The sequence below is a fragment of the Rhinoderma darwinii genome, chromosome 4 (assembly GCF_050947455.1).
Source record: "Rhinoderma darwinii isolate aRhiDar2 chromosome 4, aRhiDar2.hap1, whole genome shotgun sequence".
NCBI lineage: Eukaryota > Metazoa > Chordata > Amphibia > Anura > Rhinodermatidae > Rhinoderma > Rhinoderma darwinii.
This window is the reverse complement of record NC_134690.1, coordinates 87,213,918-87,224,155: the sequence shown is the minus strand read 5'-3', so window position 1 is coordinate 87,224,155 and position 10,238 is coordinate 87,213,918. Positions and strand designations below refer to the sequence as shown.

The 10,238-nt window shown below is 42.5% G+C and overlaps 1 protein-coding gene across 4 annotated transcripts in view; it reads left to right on the top strand.

Annotated features, from left to right (window-relative positions):
* Positions 1-5,827: 5,827 nt before the first annotated feature.
* The window catches only part of ATG16L1 (autophagy related 16 like 1), a 58,250-nt gene continuing 53,839 nt past the window's right edge, over positions 5,828-10,238 (top strand). For 3 of the 4 annotated variants that reach the window (XM_075861309.1, XM_075861308.1, XM_075861307.1), the window contains exon 1: positions 5,828-6,515. In XM_075861309.1, the coding sequence (XP_075717424.1) occupies positions 6,401-6,515 (115 nt within the window). In that variant the 5' untranslated portion in view covers positions 5,828-6,400. The remainder of the gene's footprint in view (positions 6,516-10,238) is intronic. The other variant, XM_075861310.1, reaches the window with a different exon arrangement.

Genomic DNA, 10,238 nt, shown 5'->3' with positions numbered 1-10,238 from the left:
TGTAATGGTAGATTTTATGTAACCTGTATGATAACAGACCGCCCCAAATATGAGTGCACTTTAAATATAGTTGGTACAGTCAGAAATGATAAATTCTAGGTGTACATGGTTTTTGAGGTCCAAAGTTTTGGAAGAAACGGGCCCATCTATGCACCCGTTACACTTTTGCTGATCACACATCAGTTGTATCAATATTGTTCTAAATGAATTGGGAAAAAAGAGCAGCGACATTATGTAGGACATTGTGCAGGTACAATTCATATGTATTTTATGGTTTGCATGTGCATTAGTGAGCACTATTCAGCATCACTGTAAATATCAAAGGTTTTACTGTTTTGTACATGGAAGAATATAATATTTAAATGTGAGCAGAATAAAAATATTGTATTCAGTGAAAAAACAAAATCTGTCAAATCATTTATATGCAAAATGTTTAATAACATTTGTTTTCTTTTTGTGGCATATGACGACGACCCCCTTTCCATACACTCTATTATAGTATATGGATGTCATAAAGGTGGGTTAACCATTTGGCTTTCTATTAGCCAGAGCAGAGAGCTTCTAACAAAGAGATGCTCTCGCTCTGGTGGTAAGTAATACTATCTTACTACATCTGCTCACAATGCCGGATCGGTTGCACGATGGATACCATGGGTGCCTGACTGGCACTATTGACTTACAATGGGTTCCATTGTGTACTGCTGTGGTGTCCGTCCTTTTGTTGAGATCCTTCAACGGAGGCTCCAAAGTCAGACTCCAACGCAGATGTAAACATAGACTTAAGGCCCATTTACACGGGACGATAATCGGCCAAACAAGCACCATGTACATAAGAGAAAAGTCGGTGCTGGGTGTCTGACAGCGGGTTATTCCCCTCTCTTCATTGATATAAACGATACAAAAAACTGCCGGCCAAAAGTTATTTGATAAGTAAGGCCACCTTAACAGCAAACACCTGGTCACCGAATCTTTACCCGAAAAAATGCCACTAAAATCCTGACCTAAACGCAGCATGTAAATTTTGCCTTGCAGTTTTGCTATAGTTTTTCCAATGTGACTATGGTGCGGCTTTTTGCTGGACCATTTGTGCTACATGTGAATGTATCCTAAAAGTGGTACTACAAATCCAATGCCTATGGGGAGGAAAGACAACGTACACACACACAATGATCTATTGAGAATATACAATTAACAATAATGTGATACAATATTACTTTTTAATTTGTATTTTTATTAAAACACTACCAAAAAGCCTTTAAAAACACACTACTAATCCAAGACTTGCCCCATGAGCCTATCACCCATGTGTGTGTGTGTGTGTGTGTGTGTGTGTGTGTGTGTGTGTGTGTGTGTGTGCGTGCGCGTGCGTGCGTCCGTGCGTGCGTGTGTGCGTGCGTGCGTGCGTTTCCTACCATTTTACTAGGTGATTTATCTGCACCCCAGGTTAATTAATGTGCAGAAAAATTGTGCAGCGTGTAGATGAGATTACTTGAAATCTCATTTACTTTTCTGGTAATTTAGGAAAATATTGATGTCAGTTTCTGGTGTAAATTATAATAAATACATCAGGCCGCAGGTGGGCACACCCCTTCTGCTGAGCCCCACCCACAGCAAACTGGCATAGAAACGTTAAATTCCCCCTTAACCCCTTCAAGACACAGCCTGTTTTGGCCTTGTGGACGCAGCCGATTTTTTCAAATCTGACATGTGTCACTTTAGGTGGTAATAACATGGGAATGCTTTTACCTATCCAAGCGATTCTGAGATTGTTTTATCGTGACATATTGTACTTTATGTTAGTGGACAAATTTGTTCAATAAGTTCAGTATTTGTTTGTGAAAAACACCAAACTTTGGAGAAAATTTGCTAAAATTAGCATTTTTCTCAATTTAAATGTATCTGCTTGTAAAACAGATAGTAATACCACACAAATAGTTACTAATTAACATCCCCCATATGTCTACTTTATGTTGGCATCGTTTTTTGAACATCCTTTTGTTTTTCTAGGACGTTACAAGGCTTAGAACTTTAGCAGCAATTTCTCACATTTTCAAGAAAATTTCCAAAACCTATTTTTTCAGGGACCAGTTCAGTTCCGAAGTGGCTTTGAGCGCCTTCTATATTGAAACCCCCATAAGTCATCCAATTTTAAAAACTGCACCCCTCAAAGTCTTCAAAACAGCATTTAGAAAGTTTCTTATCCCTTTAGATGTTTCATAGGAATTAAAGCAAAGTAGAGGGGAAATTTACTTTCTTTTTTTTTGGTCAGAAAATCCATTTTAATCCATTTTTTTCTGTAACACAAAAGGTTTTACCAGAGAAATGCAACTCAATATATATTGCCCAGGTTTTGCAGCTTTTAGAAATATCCCACATGTGACTCTAGTGTGCTAATGTACTAAAGCACCGGCCTCAGAAGGAAAGGAGCACCTAGTGGATTTTGGGGCCTCCTTTTTATTAGAGTATATTTTAGGCACCAGGTCAGGTTTGAAGGTCTTGTGGGACAAAAATAGTGGAAACACCCCCAAAAAGACACCATTTGGCAAACTACACCCCTCAAGGAATTTATCAAGGGCTATAGAGCATTTTAACCCCACAGGTTTTTTGCTGAATTTAGTGGAATTCGTCCGTAAAAATGAAAATCTAAATTTTTTCCAATAAAACGTAGAAATGATCAATTCTTACAAGGAATAAAGAAGAAAAAGCACCCCAAGATATGTAAAGCAATTTCTCCTGATTACGGCAATACCCCACATGTGGTAATAAACGGCTGTTTGGACACACGGCGGGGCTCAGAAGTGAAGGAGCGCTATTTGGCTTTTGGAGCTCAAGTTTGCTGGATTGGTTTTCGGTTGTCATGTTGCATTTGCAAAGCCCCTGAGGGATCAAATCAATGAACGCCCCCCAGAAGTGACCCCATTTGGGAAACTACAGTCCTAGAAAGAATTTATCTAGGGGTATAGTGAGCATTTTGATCCCATAGGTTTTTTGCTGAATTTAGTGGAATTAGGCCGTGAAAACTTTTATTGTTTTTTTATTCTCTTTTTTTTATGGCGCTCACCATGCGCTATAAACTACATATTTAATTTATTCTGCGGGTCGATGCGATTACGGCGATACCATATGTATATAGGTTTTTTATATATTTTACGGTGTTTGCACAATAAAGTCATGGTTTTAAGAAAAAAACAAATTTTTTTGTGTTGCCATATATTCTAAGAGCCACAACTTTTTTATTTTTCCATCAAGAAAGTTGTGTGAGGGCTTGTTTTTTGCAGAACAAACTGTATTTTTTATTGGTACCATTTTTGAGCACATGCGACTTTTTGATCCCTATTTATTTTATTTTTTGGGAGCTGAAGTGACAAAAAATAGCGATTCTGGTATCGTTTTTTAATTATTTTTTTTAAGGCGGTCACTGTGCGGGATAAATGACATTATATTTTTATAATTGAGGCTGTTATGGACGTGGCAATACCAATTATGCATAATTGATTTATTTTTTTCATTTTTTTCTAATAATAAAGGACTTTATAAGGGAAAAAGGGCGATTTTTTTAATTTTATTATTTTGAAATTTTACCTTTTTACACTTACATTTTTTATTTACTTTTTAGTTCCACTAGGGACTTGAAGATCCAACTGTTGGATTGTTGTTATAATACCCTGCAAAACGTATGTATTGCAGGCTATTATACCTGTCAGTTTCACACTGACAGGGGGAGGCAGGACCTAATCGCCTTCCATAGATGGCAGACCGGAAGCTTTTGTTACGCTTCCATAGCAACAATCGGCCCCCGCAATCGCGTAGCGGGGTGCCGATATTGTTGTAACAACTTAAATGCGGCGGTCGCTATTGACTTGTGGTAGTGAAGGGGTTAAAGGAGTTTTTCCACTACCGGACAGCTGATGACCTATCCACCAGATAGGTCATCAGTATATGATCGGTGCATGTCTGACACCCGGACCCAGCACCGAACAGCTGATCCGGCTTCCTGCGGGCACTGGTGGATAGGTCATCATTTGTCTGGTAGTGGAAAACCCCTTTAATGTATTCACATTACTTTTGTGAAGCTTTGCCCTCAAAATCACACCACCTTTTTGCTCATATAAACCTAGATGTAATTTTTTGATGGAAAAGTTGGCAACCCTAGGCACAAAAAAAAAAAATTGCTATTCGGAATGATCACAACTGTGAAATATGGCAGTAAAGACTAAATAAATTTGGCATTTTACATTCCAAAAAGTTACACTTGACCGTTTGACCCTGGATTGGAGGCAGAACTTCCTGTGCACTTGTGTCCGGCCTGATTTTTTTTGACTGAGCTGAACACAACTAAGACGTGGCTATTACGGACCCGCTCGGCTCTATTAGCCGCGGACACCTTTTCGTATTGCTAAGGAAGGGTGTCCGTGCAGTAAAACCGTGCCGGGAAATATGGAGCATGTCCTACTTTTTGTTTTTTGTGGGCCGTGCTCCCATACTTTGTATGGGACCACGGCACTAAAATGCGGCCAGCCTTGTGCATGAGGCCTAAGGCCCGGTTCACAGCTGCATTGGTCTTTCCATTGGTCTGCTCTGTCAGAGAAGCAGAACAAAAATACAGAGTTGTGCTTTCGTTGTACGACGGACACCGCCGGCGGCCGACTGTACCCATTGACTTTAATAGGTTCAGTCATGGTGTTCGTGGTTTTACCGGAAACAATAGCGCAGCATACTGCGGTAGATTCCGAAATTTCCATCTGGATCTGCGACGGATGCTTCTAATAAAAGAGTTGTTTATCCATCCAGCGTCCACAGCTCCGCACATTTGTGTCGTAGGTTCCGTTCATAATGGAAGGAACAACGCTGTGCCAGATCTGTTAATATACGGATAAAATGGCGCCTGATGGACCTCATTGACTAAGGGTGTGTTCACATCAGTGTTGATGGGTTCCGTCAGACCTTTCAGTCGGAGGAATCCATCAATGGAAAGGCAAATGGAAATCAAAGCTTCCGTTTGCATTACCATTGATTTTAATAGTAATGCTTTAGTTGCAAATGGTTTCTGTTCCATAAGGTTTCCGTTTTTTTTTACAGAAGCAATAGCGTAATCGACTGCGCTATTGTTTCGGTAAAAAAAATGGTAACCAGGAAACCAATGGTAATGCAAACGGAAGCTATGGTTTCCGTTTGCCTTTCCGTTAATGGGTTCCTCTGGCAGAAAGGTCTAGCGGAACCCATCAACAGAAGGGTGACGCTGATTTGAACGAGCTCTAATGGGGTCCTTTGGGTTCCGCCAAGGTGTCCGTCTTTTTTCTGTGAGGGATCGTTCACACAGCCTATTTTCGAAAAACGGCTGAAAAATCGGAAGCAGAATGCCTACAAACATCTGCCCATTGATTTCCGACGGGGCGTTATTTTACGACTCATTATCAAATAACGGCGCGTAAAAAAACGCCTTGTAAAAAAAAAGTGCATGTCACTTCTTGAGCCGTTTTTCATTTCATAGAAAAACAGCCCCAAAAACGTCTGTAAAAAAAGCTAGTCGCTTAAAAAACGTCTGAAAATCAGGGGTTATTTTCAGCCATTCTTTGTTAAGCGTGTAATAGAATCTGCTCGAGGTTTCCACCAATCCAGCAGGAAAAGTGGTATATACTGAATGCTGTGCTATTCTTGCCATCAAAAGCGACGGAACTGCGGACAGAGGCTCTGAACGCACGGAAACATTACACAGATGCATCTGTCATACGGTCCTTTCCTTATGTTTATTACCACATCCGGAATGTATCGCTAGAACACATCACGTGGTATGTACACGGTCACCTGACGTTTCTTGCGACATTTACGGCTTTTGCCAATCAATGCCAGTCACAGCATGTCCGACTGGCCTCATGGTCACCTGATGACACTCGCCGCTGCCCGGCTGCATTAAATCTTATATTTTTACCTGACATATTTTTCCGCACGTAACTTTCCCGCTGAGTGTACGGCTACTATTTGGAAACAAGAAAACGCTGACTGTAGTTTGCGGCCCAGGTCAACCACATTTGACGTCATCAGTGTGAGCCAGGGAGTGAATGGATCTTTGGGACGCGGGACTATGGCGGATAAAGAAGCTTGAACAGAGAGTGTGGAGGAGGGTAGAAGAGCTGCAGGCTTTAGCAGTGATTGTGCCGGGTAAACGGAAGTCACAGTGACGGGAGTGGGGGCGCCGGGTACCACATTGCCGCTTTCTTGGCACTGCTTCTATCTAGGGCGTATATATGTAATATAGACGAGCAGGGTCCGGGTAGTGCGGGCATAGAGCTGCGGGGAGTGCACATACATGCATGTTACTAAGCTAGGTCTGCTGGTCCGGCACTGGAAGACTTGACAGCACCATGTGACTGGCGCCAGGGAGAGGGCACACAGCATTACTATGGCTGCCAGCTGTAGGGCAGGTGCTTTTCCTGGCTGGAAGGTTCACATCTCCAGGGAGCTGAGAAGAAGAGATCGGGAGCAGAGACAGGCATTTGAGGAGCTCATCTTACGATGTAAGTCTCCTATGTACTAATAATCATGTCATCTGATCTATAGTATGAAAGGATTTGTCCAAGGGTGTAAAATATGTCCATGAAATATTATAAGATAATAGATGAGTGTTCGTCCTGCCGCGGCTGTAACGCTCATGTAAATAACGTATGTTCAAGTGGATGGGAGAAGATGCTGTGAACCGCCGCTACGAGTGTGACCGTGTTTGAAAGTATGGAGCAACATAAAGAGGCTCTGTCACCAGATTTTGCAACCCCTATCTCCTATTGCAGCAGATCGGCGCTGCAATGTAGATAAGAGTAACGTTTTTCTTTTTCAAAAACGAGCATTTTTGGCCAAGTTATGAGCATTTTTATATTTATGCAAATGAGGCTTTCTTAAGTACACTGGGCGTGTTTAAAGTTAAGTCCAAGTGGGCGTGTATTGTGTATGTACATCGGGGCGACAGAGGCTACATAGACTTACCTGCAAACGCCGATGCTGCTGCAGAATCAACTGTAGCCTCTGGTGCCGATGTGTCCTCGCTCGTCCGACACGATGCAGGACCTGGGGCAGGAAGTGACGTCACAGCGTGATCTCTCGATAACACGCTGTGTGTCTGTGCACTGCCAGAAACTGGGTGGTAACGAAGAGAAGTGGATGATGCTGATTCGTCAGCATCATACACTTCTATTCACAACGCCCAGCTAGTAAAACAAGTAAAAACGCCCAGATGTACATACACAATACACGCCCACTTGGATTTAACTTTAAACACGCCCAGTTGTACTTAAGAAAGGCTCATTTGCATAAATATAAAAATGGTCATAACTTGGCCAAAAATGCTCGTTTTTGAAAAAAAAAACGTTACTCTTATCTACATTGCAGCGCCGATAGGGGTTTGAAAATCTGGTGACAGAGCCTTTTAAGCGATGAAGGGGAAGAATCATCCGCCGGAGTGCCGCCCCTTCAAGCAGGTAATCGGAGGTGCCAAAAGTTGGACCCCCACCGATCAGAAATTGAAGCCGTATCCTGAGGATAGACTGACAAATTATTTGACTGGAAAATCCCTTTAAGCCCTTAGGGTATGTGCACACACACTAATTACATCCGTAATTGACGGACGTATTTCGGCTGCAAGTCCCGGACCGCACTCAGTGCAGGGAGCCGGGCTCCTAGCATCATACTTATGTACGATGCTAGGAGTCCCTGCCTAGCTGCAAGACAACTGTCCCGTACTGTAATCATGTTTTCAGTACGGGACAGTAGTTCCACGGAGAGGCAGGGACTCCTAGCGTCGTACATAAGTATGATGCTAGGAGCCCGGCTCCCTGCACTGTGTTCGGTCCGGTACTTGCGGCCGAAATACGTCCGTCAATTATGGACGTAATTAGTGTGTGTGCACATACCCTTACACGTTAGATGAAAGTTGTCTAAAGAGGCCGATTTTGACCATTTCAGCTGATCATTGTATTAAACGGTTTTCCAGGCTTTGTTAAAATAAAAAAAGAATCTGCCGGCTGCAAATTAAATATCATACCAACAAAGCACAACAGCCTGTACTCTGCTTTTAAATCCCCTGCTGGTCATGTCATGTGACGCTGCTGCCAATGCTTGTCTGGACGCTTGTACCGCACGTCACTGCTTCAGCAAACATTGGGGGAAATAGATTAAGACTGTCATGTCAAATGGCCATGGAGCCTCATCCCTCTGCAGCCCGGCCTCCTGGATGACGTCTCCTCCCATGTGACCGCTGCAGCGGTCGCAAGGGATGAAACGTGATCCCAGAGTTTTTTTTCTGAGTTGTGATTTTTGCGGCAAATTCGTGGCTTTTCTGCAGCAAAAATCGCAACATCTGCTATCTGTTGCAGATTTTACTTTTCGATTGAATTCAATAGGGAAAACCCGCAACAAAAAAAGCAGCGATTACGCAAATACAATTGATTAAAAAAACGCACCACACTTCAATTTCTAAGCAATTTTTCCGCTTATCGTTTCCGCAGTGTGTGGATGAGATTTGATCAAATGTCATCCGCTGTGCTGCTGCTGTCACATGCTGCAGATTTTCCACAACTAAATGAGTTGTGGAAAATCGGCAGTATTTACACTACGTGTGATCTTCCCCTTACTGGAAGAAAATCCGACACATGGGCAGATTTACTGAGACTGGCGTTTTATTACCCGTTTTTAGCCTGAGGCCCTTAGGAGTAAGATGCAACTAATTTATTAAGAGCCATGTTTCTTATAATAAATTAGTCGTATCTTGTGCTGTCCGTGCGTCAGACAGCGAAATCTTGAAGCTTGTAGCTGGCGTAGATTTCTGCTACAAGTGACTCGTTTCTGGTGCAAATTATAGTAAATGTGTTTTTTTTTAAAGTGGAATGTGGTAAAAGTTCTCAAATTCTTGCACAAATATGTTGTGTTCTATAATTTGTGACTTCATGATGCCAGAAAATTGGCGTAAAGCCCTTAATAAATTCTTCCATAACTCTGAATATACAGTATTTATCACAGGATTCAATGATTTCTTTAAAGACACAGGAAATAAGCATTGTGGTGACGATGACGTCATTGTTGCCCCTGTGTCCAGGTCAAATTTTCCATTTTTGATATGCACTTCTTTAAACGATAATATCTTTGGAACCGCGGTGAATATCACAACTATTTTTACTTTGTTTTTAATTTTTATTATGAGCAGACAAATCACAAAAAATGAATTGTAATTTTATATATATATATATATATATATATACACACACACACATTGTAGAGCTCTGTAACAATCAGTCCTCTTCTCTCTCTCTCACCCTGGATCGCTGTGAGGGGAGAGTGAAGAGGGCTATATACATGACCGTGAAAAAAATGTCAGTCAACAACGAATCAACTGTCCGTTTTTCATGACTGTTTTGCATCAATGTGTCTTAAAATTTGAATCCATTTCCCGTCCGTCTGACCGTTTTTAACCGGCATTTGCCATCTGTTTTTTATGAATAAAATGCGTCCATATTTTTTTGTCCCAACCCCCTGAAAAAACCACAGTGCCCATGTAGATAGCGACGCAATACCACTGTAAATAGTGCCATAGTGCCACAGTTCTCCCTGTAGATAATGCCCACATAGTCCCACACACACTGCCCATGTAGATAGTGCCACCCCCCTGTATTTAGCAATACCCCGCTGCAGATAGCGCCACCCCCCCCCCCTGTAAATGGCACCACCTTCCTGTAAATAGCACCACTGTAACTCCCTGTAAGAGCAGAATCCCTCTGTCTGAAGATTCTGCTCCTACATGGAGCCCCTAATATCTCTGTCCGTATATGGAGTGACGTCAGGGGTTAACTTTAAAAGCGGAATCCCCTGCCAGAGCGGGGATTCTGCTCCAGGAGTAGCCCCTGATGTCACTGTCCATATATGGATAGTGATACCAGGTGCTTCTCCAGTAGCGGAATCCCTGACACCGGGGATTCCACTCCTAGAGAGAGCCGCTGACATCCATATATGGATAGTGACACCAGGGGCTTCTCCAGTAGCGGAATCCTCGGCCAGAGTGTTTTCACTCCTAGAGAGAGCCACTAAACGTCACTGTCCAAATGGACAGGGACATCAGCAGTTCTCTCTAGAAGCGGAATCCCCGGCCAGTGCAATCAGACACCGGGGATTCTGCTCCTAGAGTCAGTTCAGGTGGCGCTATCTACAGTGGGGGTGCGATGCTATTTGCAGGGGGGGTTGGTACTATCTACAGTGGG